The 14,233-nt window shown below is 43.3% G+C and overlaps 1 protein-coding gene across 5 annotated transcripts in view; it reads left to right on the top strand.

The window, feature by feature from the left end:
• Positions 1-1,519: 1,519 nt before the first annotated feature.
• Positions 1,520-14,233, top strand: part of LOC133530640 (uncharacterized) — a 40,391-nt gene continuing 27,677 nt past the window's right edge. For 2 of the 5 annotated variants that reach the window (XM_061868655.1, XM_061868653.1), the window contains exons 1-2: positions 1,520-1,619; positions 2,883-3,143. In XM_061868655.1, the coding sequence (XP_061724639.1) occupies positions 2,928-3,143 (216 nt within the window). In that variant the 5' untranslated portion in view covers positions 1,520-1,619; positions 2,883-2,927. Of the gene's footprint in view, positions 1,735-2,882; positions 3,153-14,233 lie in introns of all 5 variants that reach the window. The other 3 variants (XM_061868650.1, XM_061868651.1, XM_061868652.1) reach the window with 3 other exon arrangements.

Genomic DNA, 14,233 nt, shown 5'->3' with positions numbered 1-14,233 from the left:
GTTAGTTCATTTCGTGGCTTGATTTGAAAATATTGATATCTTAATTTTATATTTTTAAATACCGTTTTTGCCGCCCCCTCTTATGTGCCGCCCGGGGCCATGGCCCCCCTAGCCCCCCCCTCGCTACGCCTCTGCCGGCGATATTTGTTTTCGCTTACATTTACTAATAACTGGATTCCATGTGGAAATAATAATGTGTAAAAATTGTAAAAGTTTAAATCAGTGTTTTGAGTAGTACAGACTACTTACCGATTTCTAGAATTATGAAGGGCTGTTGCATTTTTACCCACGACGGAACGGAGACGGAATATGCGTTTGGGGTGAGAGGATGTTTGTGCAAACCAATGTTGCCATTTTTCTTAAAAACTACTAGTCCGATTTTGATGCGATTTTCAGTGATGGGTTCGGGTTTGATTGGTGCATGTTCTTAGATAGGTGTTACGGTGACAACTCACCAGAGGGCGCTGCAGTAAACATTTATTTGTGCATCCTTATTCAACTACGTTTTAACCGTCGTGGGTTTTTTTCAAAAAAAATAATTTTGTTTTATTAGCACAATGAACTTAGCAGCACTGCTGAGTTATAAGAATAACGAAATAAGTTGTTTTCAATCGCAACTGATTTCGTACAATACCGCAAAGGTACTTATTCGATCGACACTAAAGGGAAATAAATAACTATTATCTGTTTTTTAGGGCAAGTAGTTTCGGAGATAAGAAGAGCGTGAATCAATTTTCGCCTTTTTTCATAAATGAAGTGAAGAACAGAGCTTAAAATTGGTCAAGTGAGAACGAGGCACTTCGCCGAGCTCCGCACAGGGCCGGAAGCCCGGAGCGTCTGGTTGCGATGCACATTCGTGCGAGGCGGAAGGCCAGCAAGCTACATAAGAGCAGAGGTTGGAAATAAACAAAAAGGTCAAAAGCCGAGTCTCGCATAAGGCCGGAGACCCCAAGCTTTCAATCTCAAAGCACTTCTGTGCGAGGCCGAAAACTGAGTTGCACGAGAGCAGAGCTTGGAATTGAACCAATGACCAAATGCAAGCGAAGCCGAAGGCCAAGCTGCAGCCGAAGGTAAGCTGCTTGAACCGTTGCTGATGGGAGATGAGTTCATGTGAAAGACTGAGCAAGGTTAGCTGAGTGTGAGCCAATGGCCAAATCTTTCAAATATACATATTTGAAAGATTGAGGCTGAAGTCTAGCTCTGCATACGACCAAAGGCTTGGATTATTCGATCGCGGCATATTTCGGCACATGGAACCCTAATTAAAAGAAAGAACTATGGAACCCTAAAAACTATAAAATATAATTTTATACTAAAGCAGAGACGGTTTCCAGATTAGATTTCGATGTATGAAAATCTATCTGGAAAGCGTCTCCTCTTTATAATGCGATATCACATGAAATACACGCCCGCAACTGACAGTGTACTCTTTATGATTCTGAATATAACGTACATTGATAAACTATCCCAGTAAACACTAAACCATGGTTCCCGCGCGTCGACCGAGCTTTTCTACGTATTATGCAACTGAGTTTCAGTACTTATTTTAGTCAGTCAGAAATTTTCACCGCGCGAGCACACGTTCGCCGAAAACAAGCGAAAACAAGTCTTAATCCTATGTAATTAGATTCAAAATATTAACTAATACAGTGCGTTTAAATGTCGAATACTTAGGAAGTGTTTTTAATTGGTAGATTTTGACAAGTGACGACGGGCCGCCATCTTGGTTTTTTTGTTTGTTTATTTGTGCTGTTAAATGCGTAACTAGTGCAATGATTCAATGGTTAATTTTAGAATTTGTTGGTTAATTGTAAACTCCTTGGGAGATTGGATGAACATTTGTTTTATTCGTAGTTAATATTTTTCGTTTCGGATTGTTTCAAATAAACAATAATTATTACTTTCCATATTAATCTAGGATCAGATAAGCTTCTAAACACATTCGTGATTAAAAGAGTAAAAACAATGCACTCCTTATGGCAGTCGTGTAAAAATCAGACAAACGCATAAGGTTGAAATATAAATTATATGTGAATGTGGTTATATTGTTTGCTTCTGCCAAAAATACCGCAAATTCTAACGAAATCGAGCGAAGGCCAACATACTGTAAACATGAATAATCACAGAAATAAACACTGTCACGCGTAATGTTCACTACTGTATTCACATTTTGAAAGAGCTCAGAAGAAAACATTAAATATTAGATACATTTTTAGACAGAACTTAACGGAGGCATAATATTATTTGTGCGTGCTTCCAGAATTCTGTATTTAATAGACGGTGTTTTTTTAAACTCCGTTAACTTCCGGGTATAGCTCATAAGAACATTTAAGACAACTGAATAGTAGCATAACTTTGTATAAAAATAACTTTTTTTTTTTCGTAAAAAGTAATGAATAGCGTTGTTTTAACACGAACATTATATTTTAATCCACCAAACAATTGAGAACTATGACATATCAATGTCATTTCGGATATCGATCGTCCGAGATAGCACTTGCGTTTGGTAACAACTGTATAAATTCATACTAAACACTAATTAGTAATCAATATGTAACCAGGCCGTACGGCAAGTGCACACACTCGTAGAGGCCTTGTCAGACAAAAAATTATCATTATCTCCTAAATGGAGTTAATTAGGACACCGGTTTCTTTGAGAAAGTTACTTAATTTAAGCTTAGGAATGCACCCTTGAAATTAATTTCAAGGGTGCATTCCTGAGCTATGAGCTGAGTCTGTTAACAGACTTTAAAAAAACACCGTGAATATAAGTCAAGTAGTATAGTATTTATATAGATAGACAAATAAATCAGGAATTGGTTCCGTGTTGTATAAACTTACCACACGAACACCCAAAACAAATTAATCACGTCTCATTTTAGCTCAGTCGCTTCCAGACTTTCGACCAGTGTTAGTGAAAGTGCAAAATGATGACAATCAGCGAGAACCAGTATTCTTCCAATAAAATGTCGAGTTTCTACTCCATCAACGACCGGGTCGTCCATCGGGACAGTTACAACGATGTGAACAGCAGCTCCAGCGTGAACAGCGCGCTGGTCACCAAGCGCGGCTTCAAGCCCTCCGATATGTATGATCCTCAGAAACGAGAGTTCCTGACGAATCTCAGTTATAAATTATTCCCTGTAAGTTGGGTAAGTTACGATATTTTGTGTTGAGCTTGCTATTGGAGGTGCCCGTATTTAAGTATTGTATGAAATTTTTATATTTCCTAACCGTCGTGCCTTTGGATATGAAGAGAATTTTTAACCAAATCAACAGAAGGAGATACAAGCATTTTATTTACAATAACATCTCATCTCTACGGCACAACTGCAAAAGCCGGCGCGGCGGCAGTGGCGGCCGAAAAATTAAAAAAGATCAAATATAGGGCTTGGCCCCGAATACGATTTCGTACCTTTTGGCGTCGTGACCCTTGGCCCGTGGGGTCCGAATGCATCTACACTATTTAAGGAATTAGCCAAAAAAATAGCAGACGCTACCGGTGATCGTAGAGCTGGCAGCTTCCTCGCACAGAGAATAAGTATTGCGATACAACGAGGAAATGCTGCCAGCATCTATGGCACCATGCCGCAGGGGGATAGTTTTTAATTATTTATTTTAAGATTAGTTTTATTTGTCTTTAGATTATAACAATATACATAATGGATTACTAAGGTAAAAGTACGAGTGCTCGACGCTGCACTAATACTCGACATGGGCACTTTATGTCAAAGTGACAAGGATTAAGTTCGAATACAGAAAAATCTTCGTTGTTCAAATTTAACCTATATTTCCATGAAATAAAGTGCCCATGTCGGTGACTAGTGCAGCGTCGAACACTAGTACTTCTACCTTATAACTAGCTTAAATCTAAAACAGGCCCTTGAGGCGTTGTACCAAGGGTGCTGCTGGTGGCATTTACTCGTTGTATCGCAATACTGATACGTTGTGCGAGGAAGCCGCCAGCTCTTCAGTCACCAGTTAAATCAGCCAGACGCTTCTCGATTTTTTTCTTTATACTTTATATAGGTATAGGTACCTAATAGGTAACTGAATATTGGCAAAATAGTGACTTAGCATTTATATTTAAGATTGCATACACTCGAGAAATTGCGGTTGCCGTCATAACCACTGTATATGACGTCTGCTAAGAATGCAAACGCTGGACAGCCCTTGAGCGTTGAAGGTCGTGGTCACGTTTTTTTCGTTGGTTTCGTTTTTTCATTTATGAAGTTATTACAAACTATATAACTTTATACTAAAAATAAATTCAAAAGGCCATAAATTAGATCTCAAATAGCTGTAAATCGAGTGTAAAATGCTGTTGCTATTTTGTCTGATTTTAAACACGTTTATATATTTTGTTGTAGTAGTAGTACCTAGTAAAACATTTTATTGTACAAAAATGAAAACAAAATAACACAAAGGCGAACCTATCTCTTTAAGGGATCTCTTCCAGTTAACCTTTGAGCAATTGAGGGAGAGTTGGAGACGGTAGACATCCGTACTGTACAAACTGTGTCTATTGTTCTCTTTCAAAACTCTTTTCTCTCTCATACCAAAGTTTACAAGTAGGTAGGTATTATAGGTTGGTTTCTTTGTATTTAAAGGCGTTATATGTGGCTTTCCATTAGAGAAGAGTCCTTATGCTTATGAAGCACCCTTTTCTGATGAAAAGCCATATATTGTTTAGTATCATATCTATTTAAAACACTTTTATAAATAAGCTTCTAACAGTCGTTTTTCCACGATGCGCTACACTTGTTCCATACATACACATATAAGCGCTGGTTGCCTAGCGGTAAGAGCGTGCGACTTACAATCCGGAGGTCGCGGGTTCAAACCCCGGCTCGTACCAATGAGTCTTTCGGAACTTATGTAGTTACAAAATATCATTTGATATTTACCAGTCGCTTTTCGGTGAAGGTCGCATCGTGAGCAAACCGGACTAGTCCCAATAAGGCCTAGTTTACCCTCTGGGTTGGAAGGTCAGATGGCAGTCGCTTTCGTAAAAACAATTACTCGACCAAATTAAGAAGTCTCCGTTTCCATGCATATTATTAGCAATCAGTTACCTTCTTAACTCAGTCGGATAATATAATGCAAAAGCACGAGTGTTATAATATACTGAAGAAGCACGCGTGTTTAATATCTAGGATTATGAGCTAAAAATCGGTGGAATAAAAACGTCGTTTTGAGCAAGTGTGTTGAAAAGGTTTTTTTTTCAATTGGCATTAACTCTGAAACTAGGCAAATTCTAGAAAAGTTTATAGGACTCTAAAGTCTTTAGATATGATCAGGAATAAAATATTAAAATCTCTCTGAATCTGAATCTGTGGGACTAGGTCGATCTGTGTAAAATTATCCTATATAATAGTACAATTACGATAAAAGTGCGAAAAATAGGAAATTCGAAACGAGTGACGATAAATTGAAACACGACCGAAGGGAGTGTTTTAAATCGACACGAGTTGCGAATTGCCCATTCGCACATGTATCGTACAACGTTTTACAGTACATATGGCCCTTTAAATGTTCGACACAGTAACGTTATATGCTAATTTTCGCACTAGTGCTATAAAGTAGCACCATATGGTCCATATGTACTGTAAATACATTTATTTCCACCGCTCTGGCCTAGTGGGTAGTGACTCTGCCTATGAAGCCGATGGTCCTGGGTTCGAATCCCGGTAAGCGCATTTATTTTTGTGATGAGCACAGTTATTTGTTTCTGATTCATGGGTGTTTTCTATATTTCCATTTTAGTATTTATATATTATATTTATCGTTGAGTACCCACAATACAAGCCTCATTGAGCTTACTGTGGGACTTAATATATGTATTATTGATCTATTTATGTATTAAATGCAGAAATCTGGATGATAAAAACTGGCACAAAACTTCAGTTCGGCGGCTATTTGCGAACGGACAGATTAACCTATTTTCTTAATGATCTGGAAACTTTCGTTCTGTTGGAAACTCCTTAGTTACCCAATACGATAAGCTGTGGTTTCATAATAATACCCAAATAACTCAAATAACTGGCTGGAGTTTCGATATTTTTATTTAAAAAATGCGTGACTGTCGTGGAACACTCAGTTACAACTAAGAATATTATTGATTATTGATTAACAAATACAAAAAAAATACAAATCATACCTAATCAACAAAATAATAATTATCGAATCTGCTTACACAATTTGACAAATCAGTTCAGAAATGCGACTTTTATGTACAGACAGGGAGAACAACCAAACATAAGAAAACATTTTTGTACAAAATATGAAATTCAAATACAAAAAAGAATATATGCATACACGTTCGGGGATCAAATCCGGATCGTCGCTGTTTTTAATATGATTTATGATGTTTTTATCCACCTTCAAAGAGGTAAGTATGTATGTATGTATGTTTGTCCGCGATTATCTCGCGTTCGGCTGAACCAATTTTGATGCAGTCTTTAGAAAAATGTTTGTCACATTCTGAAGAAGGTTTTAGTATACGTGGATGGTTTAAAAAAACGATTGGACCCAGTAGGTGGCGCCGCTATCAGTATATCGTCTTTGATTTGCTGAAACCGATTTAGATGATATTTTGTGTGTATATTTCAACGGGTTACTGGATGGTTTGGCACCGACTTCAAAAACTAAGTAACCATCCGGGTAGCCTATTATTTTTTATTATTAGGTATTACTTATTTTTGGCAGAAAATCGCTTTACGGGATAGGGACTGGACAAAAATAGGGGTAGGGTGTATAAAAATTATTTTGGGTTTTTCAGTGGGTTGGTTTTTTTAAGGCGGTTCTCTTTTTTAAAATAGATATGAAATTAAGTTATTTTAGTTATGGTTTTTGTTTTTATTTTTTATCTTTTTTTTTACTGTTTACACGGTTAGTATTTTTTTCGCATTGGTGTAGTGAAAAGTTTCACTCGGGAGCAAAGTTATCTTTAATTCTGAAACCGTCTTCGCAACACTCAAAACCTTTATTTACCTTTCGAACCACTCGCTATGCTCGTGATTAATTTTGGAGTCTCGCTTGCGGGTATCAATATTATCACCACGGCCGGATTTAGGGGAGGGCAACCGGGGCTACAGCCCCCACAATAGACTTCGGGAAATTGTCCATTTTATTTGGAAAATAATTTGGAGCCAGGGGGATCCACTCCTTTGTTGCCCCGAGGCCTCCAGACCTCTAAATCCGGCATTGATTATCACGAGGGGTTAAACAACTATGTCACCTTGTAAATAAATAACTATTGTCTATCAATACTAAAGTATTTATCTGCAACTGTGTTTTCTGCAATTGTTGTTTGCTTGTTGAGGGCAATGAAGTTTTATACGAGTATAAGACTTTGATCTTACTGTCCTTCCCGAAGTTGATGGAAATGACCTATCACATGAAAAGAAAACGACAGTAGGGCAAGTAAGTGCAGAAATGTATGTTCTCCCTCACCATACTGGTTTCCTAACGTCTTCTTTTGCTGTTCAAGCAATCCGTCTTTGGAATGCGCTTCCTCTAACGATTAGACAAGCCCCAAACAAGCTGAATTTTAAACGAATTCTCTACAAGCACCTGCTAGATACTGTCTAGTGGGACCCACCCCCCCTCTCCCCCCCCCTACCCCGCACACATGCAGAAGTATATTTATGTATATTGTATAGTATATACTGGTACGAAAACCAAACGAACTACGTAAAATGGGGCGAAGCGACTTCTAACGAGTATAGGTTAGAATGCGGTGTTCGCCAAGGGGGAATAACCTCTCCGGACCTTTTCAACCTCTACGTAAATGACCTGATTGTGGGGTTGAGGAGTACCAGAGTCGGATGTCACATAGGTGGCGTCTGCGTTAATAGTTTAAGCTATGCGGATGACATGGTGCTCCTCAGCCCCTCGGCTGAGGGCCTCAGGAGGTTGCTTCATTTCTGTGAGAAATATGCGATCTCTCACGGAATGAAGTATAATAGCTCTAAAACTGAATACCTTGTATTTAGAACGGGAAAGGGTCCAGAGAGGATACTTGACGTGTTTTTAAACGGGTTACCTGTTCGAAGGGTGCAGCAGTTTAAATACCTCGGACATATCTTAACCGAAAACCTGAAGGACGACAAAGACATCGAGCGAGAGAGAAGAGCCTTATCAGTAAGGTGCAAGGACGACAAAGACATCGAGCGAGAGAGAAGAGCCTTATCAGTACAATCGGATACAACACGCCACACACGCCAGCTAAGCTGCCGGTCGCCTTCTCCGCGGCTCCATAACCTGGCCCCGCTCAAACGGTATCACCAGGTTAGGGGCCGTGGGGTTGGATAAACGATCGGTAGCGAAGAGCTGGCCCACACCAGCAACCCACACCGTCCCCAAAATGACGGCCACTCGACCACCCCACCAGTCGGTGGGGAAGCGACCCGCGACAGCCGCCGCAGCCACTGTGCGGTAGCGGCCCCTCATACCCCCCTGACGGGGGGTATCGACAGATTACTCGACAGCCTTATCAGTAAGGTGCAACATGCTCGCGCGAGTCACGTGCCACCCTGCGTCGTAGCGACATCGTTTTCTTTGAGCTCCGCAGTTGAAAATTCGTGGACGTGGCAATTTTCGTCGTATTGAGACCAAACAAGTGTTGTTGTGTGCGGGACAGTGAGTGCCATCTATCGGATTGCAGTGTATAAACGTGCGACCTCGGAAAAAACCGTGAAGTGCTCAAAACCGTGTTTTTAGAGGTTAAGTGTACATAAACATCAATACGCTGCGTCACTGGACATTGATACCGCTACGTGCGATACACCGTTGGAAGCGCCTCTACGAGCCCCACACGCCGACACCTCACACGCGTCTGGACGATACACCGTCGAAGCACAAAGTGCAAAAAAACAAGTACCACGTGGTGGCGTGGTCAGCGATCCAGCGGCGACCGGCTGAAATTGACAGAACACCAAGAAGCAGTTCATCACTAGGAGTGAAACGGTACATTGAACAGAATTTTTGGACTTTTATTTCCTGAGTAATTGACTTTTCAAAATTCAAAATTCAACTGCGTATATCTAAAAATCTTCAGGCAGACCATACCTTTTTTATATTAAATTCTGTTGCGCGCTAAGGAGCTGAACGTGCCTACGAAAAAGGAAAAAATTTAGAGACATTTTTCAGTGAAAATTTTTCAAATTTCCAAAAAATTTGTATTTTGAGCAGTTCCAAAAATTTTTCTTTGGAACACTTCTAGCTTTTAATTTTATGTTATAGAATAGTATTTATAGTGTATTTTAACGTTTTTTCCGGAATTTTTGGGCTTGTGGTTCTCGAGATATCGATTTTTTAAGAAAAATTGTATTAAATCCGTAATTAATAGAAATAAATAGTTTTTAGCCTTAGAAATAGTTATACAACATATATTTCATCTTAATTAAGCCCAAGAACGAGTTTTCTAGCTGTTAAAACAAAAAATTTGGACATTTACCGGTTTTAACCGAAATTTTGGGAAAAATTCAAAATTAAATAAAACGAGAGCCAGAAGACCTACAGAGGCCGGAGAAACGGTATTTTTAGTTAGAGTTAAGTAGTTTTCAGGCACACCTGTCAAAACACCGGATTTCCAAAAAATAGATTGAAAATTTTTGCAAGTAATATTTTGGATTCAGAGCACCTTCAGGACATAGCCAAGGTCAAGCCGAACTGTCTGGAAAAAACCGGAGTCCAATAGGACCCATAGAACCGGAGTTATCAAACCCCAAACCTCTAGTTTGACAGCTCGGCGGCCATTTTGGATTTCTTCGATTCGACATAACTGGGCAACGGTAAGTCGTATTGAAACGGCGATTTCGACGTCGAGCTCGGAAGATCCCCACCTATCCTCCTCCCCCAGTTTCAGTCGAATCGGAGGGATCACTTTTCAGGATCCTGAAAGTGGCCTGAATTGACAGGGAAGGTATCATTACCTCGGGAAATCGAAAACCCCGTCTTTCTGCGACCACTAGAAGCGCCACAAACTCAAATTAAAGTTGAGTTTTGACAGTTGGGCCGCCATATTGGAAGAACTTCAAACCTCCGTAACTTCCATACGGAACGTCGCAGAAAGGTGCGGTTTTGGAAGCAGGTGTTGGCAGGGGGAGACCTACCTGAAATCGGAGGTTTCAGGAATAAAAAAGTGTTTTCAGGAGCTGAAATTTCAGGACACCACTTCGGCCAACCGACCATCTTGGAAGATAGCTCTCACCGTGCTGAGGACAGCATCCCAAACCGCAGGTTCGTGGGCCCAGTGGTTCCGGAGATACGACCGTTTCCGGTTAACCGATCCTTTACCGATTCGGTTATCGGTAAAACTGTAGACGCCATAGCTCCGGAGCCCCTGGTCGTAGCCACCTCGAGTTTGGGTTCGTTGGAAAGGGCACGAGGAGAGCTACCAGCCAGTGTACAGAAAACGGCTCTACATAGAGCCAATTTTCTGCTCCACCGCAAAAACCGTAAAAACCTGGTTTTTCGGCCCCTGAAAGCGCAGACGGGTTGAGCTTCCTCTTAGATTTAAGTGATAGCTGCCTCCCTTGTACAGGACAGCTCTACGTACACCGTACGGCTCTACATAGAGCAAAAATTATTGTAGTTAGACACAAATAAATTATTTATTTTATTTCCTAGTTTAGACCATTAGCATAAGAGATCGTAGAGTCAGCGACTCTTCAAAAATTGTTTGTGTGTTTTTAGTGCTATCGCTCTGATTTTCTGTCTTTCTCTCTCCTATATCTTCTTTACAAATTCCTCTTTATTTCCCTACATCTTCTTACTATACCGCCTCCCCTATACAGAGGCAAACAAACGACTCTACATAGAGCCAACCAGACCGACTCTATAAGTAGAGTACAATTCTAGGTTATAAGTAAGTGCCATCTACAAACTTTACAAAGTGCACAAGCGACACCTCCAACATGGCAACACCCAGAACACCACCAACAAAAGTGGCAACATCGGTGCCTATGTCTCCGAAAAGGGGGTCGGAGGAAATGACGGTGAGACGCAGGACCGGGGAATGGGAGGCTAAGACCCACCCCAACCCATCCCCACCCCCGGCTACAGTAACGAAGCAGGCAGGTCCTGCGGAACGCGGCAGAACCTTCGACCTCCCAGAGCCCGAGCAGGCTCCTGCGGTCCCCGCGGCGTCGACCGCAGCAGCCAAGGCCGCGATTTTTCCAAGGACAGCAGAGGCCAGACGCCTGCTAGAGAAAGGAAAGGCCCTGATGGAAAAATCCGGCAACATAAAAAGGGAAATAAAGCTCGGGGTCACGGAGGTCATCGAAAAGCTGTACAAAGTTGTGAAAGAGGCGGAACAGGAGAGGAGCAGACTGGGAACGCGACCCTTGCCCACGGGAGGCAAAGCCTCCCCGCAGAGGGCCTTAAAAGAGGATCAGTCCGCAGCACAGGATCCTGCGGCCCTGACTCTGGGATCAAGTCTCGTAGCTAAGTTCGAAGAGCACGCGCAGCGGTTAGAAGAAAACAACAGAAGAATGCAAGAGCTGAAGACGGTCATGGAGGCGCAGAGAGAAGCCCTCGAGAGGGCGGCAACAGCCCACGCCACATACGCAAACGTGGTGGCAAGGCGCCCAGAGCAAGCAGTGGCGGGAGGGCAAACTCTGCACTCCATGATCGTCACGGCGCAGGACGAGACTGAGACAGGAGAAGAAGTCATAGAAAGAGTCAGACAGGCAGCAAAGGAGAAAGGAGGCGTGCAGATCGATAAAATAAAGAAAGGTAAAGACAGGAAGGTCATCTTAAGCTGCAGAACAAAAGAGCTGAGGAGAGGAGTGAAGGAGAGTCTGCAGAGAGAGGGGGTCGGTCTCCGGGTCGAGGACGTGGAAAATAAGGACCCCCTTCTGATGCTCAGGGACGTGTTGCAGAGCAACAGCGACGAGGAGATACTCGAGGCCCTGAGGAATCAGAATGGGGATGTCTTCGGCGGACTCGACCAGGAGAGCAATAGGATGACGGTAAAGTATAGGAAAAGGGCGCGCAACCCACACCTGACGCACGTGGTCCTTATGGTCTCCCCGCAGATATGGGGGAAGGCGCTAGCAAAGTCTGTGGTCCACCTGGACATACAGAGGGTCAGAGTAGAGGACCAATCCCCTCTGGTCCAATGCTCTGTATGTCTAGGGTACGGTCACAGCGGCAAGTACTGCAGAGAGACCGCCGCGAAGTGCGGCCACTGTGGGGGACCACATATGCGAGGGCAGTGCGAGCAAAAAGCGGCCGGCATGCCGCCTGCTTGCACAAACTGCAGCAAGGCAGGAGCAAGAAATATAGAGCACGACGCATTCGACCCGGACTGCCCGATCAGGCGGAAGTGGGACGCTATAGCGAGAGCTAAAGTAGCGTATTGCTAAAGGCACCCTTAGCGAAAACACGACGGCAAATAACACCCATAGGCATGGAAAGCGAGGGCTCCTGGTGATGCAGGCCAACCTGCAACGCAAAAACCTAGCAACAACCGAACTACTACTGGAAGCGGCGAAGAGAAAGGCAGCCATAGCCATGGTCCAGGAGCCCTACGTCGGGGGAGTGGGGAAGATGAGAGGTGGAGGACCTGCAAGGGTGTACCAGAACGCCTCAGACGAGGAGGGCCCAGTCAAGGCTGCTATAGTCATTTTTGACGCAGACCTTGACGTGGAGCAAGACCCTGAACTTACAACCAATAACATCGTGGTCGTAAGGATTCGGTCTGGCGACTGGTGCACCACTGCGGTATCCCTCTACTGCGAACCAACCACCCCCATTGATCCATACCTAGCCCATATAGTAAAAATTCGGGACAAGCTGGGAACAAAGGGGATGATATTAGCGGGCGACGTCAATGCAAAGAGTGTCTGGTGGGGAAGCGCGTACACCGATTGGAGAGGCCAGGAGCTGGCAGGACTCCTTCACGAGCTGCAACTGCACATACTGAACATAGGCAGCACACCCACCTTTGAGGTGGAGAGGCAAGGCAGGACGTGCACCAGCATAGTGGACGTGACCGTGTGTTCGGCGGATCTCCTCCCTAAGATATCAGAGTGGCGAGTAGACAGAGAGGTAACGGGGTCGGACCACAATGCTATTGTCTTTCGGCTGGATATGGAAAAAGGCGCATGCAGAACTACAGACAGAACCACACGCAAATACAACACAAAAAAGGCAAGTTGGAATGAGTTTGATGACAAACTCTCCCAACTTTTGTCACAGAACAACATAAACACAGACAATATAGACGCACTGACAGACAAAAAACAACTAGACAACACAGTAAACACATACACAGCACAAATAACACAAGCATGCGCCCAGCACATACCACTGAAAGCCAAGAGCCAAAAACTTACCTTCCCATGGTGGTCCGACGAATTGTACCAAATGAAGAAGCTCGTCAACACGAAGAGGAGAAGGATTCGATGCGCCGCGCCGGTCCGACGACAGAAGGTGGTGCAGGAGTACCTGGAAGAAAAAGAAAAATATGAGACTGCGGCCAAGATGGCCCAAACACGCAGCTGGAAGGAATTCTGTCAGAAGCAGGATAAGGAAACTGTGTGGGACGGGATATACAGAGTTCTCAAAACAACGGAGAGGAGAACAGAGGACCTACCGCTAAGCAAGGAGGGGAGGGTCTTGGGATTGGAGGAGTCAGCACAATGGCTCGCGGAAAGATTTTACCCAGAGGACGATCGACAAGGGGATGGAGCTGAACACCGCGAAACACGAAACATAGCACTCGAAATAAATAAACTGGGTCATGCTGAGATACATGACCCGTTATTTACAGCAGGAGAAATGATGGCCGCGGTGAACAGCTTCAACCCCAAAAAGGCCCCGGGCGATGATGGCTTCACGTCGGACATATGTCAAAGAACAGTCAAAAATCACCCCACCGTCTTCCTTGCTGTCGCGAACAAATGCCTTGAACTGGGCCATTTCCCGACAGCATGGAAGAAAGCGGTGGTGGTGATTCTCAAAAAGCCAGGAAGAGCCGACTACACCGACGTGAAGTCATACAGGCCCATAGGACTCTTGCCGGTCCTGGGTAAAATCTTCGAGAAAATGATAATGACCAGATTGCGGCACCATCTGGTCCCAAGACTCAGCAAGAACCAGTATGGGTTCATGCCACAGCGCAGTACCGAGGACGCCCTCTATGTCCTAATGCAACACATCAGAACCAAATTGGAGCAAAAGAAAATAGTCACAGTAGTATCATTGGACATAGAGGGAGCCT

Source organism: Cydia pomonella, chromosome 23 (assembly GCF_033807575.1).
Source record: "Cydia pomonella isolate Wapato2018A chromosome 23, ilCydPomo1, whole genome shotgun sequence".
In the NCBI taxonomy this organism is placed as follows: domain Eukaryota; kingdom Metazoa; phylum Arthropoda; class Insecta; order Lepidoptera; family Tortricidae; genus Cydia; species Cydia pomonella.
The sequence above is the reverse complement of the archived record's forward strand: the minus strand, read 5'-3'. Positions and strand labels throughout refer to the sequence as shown.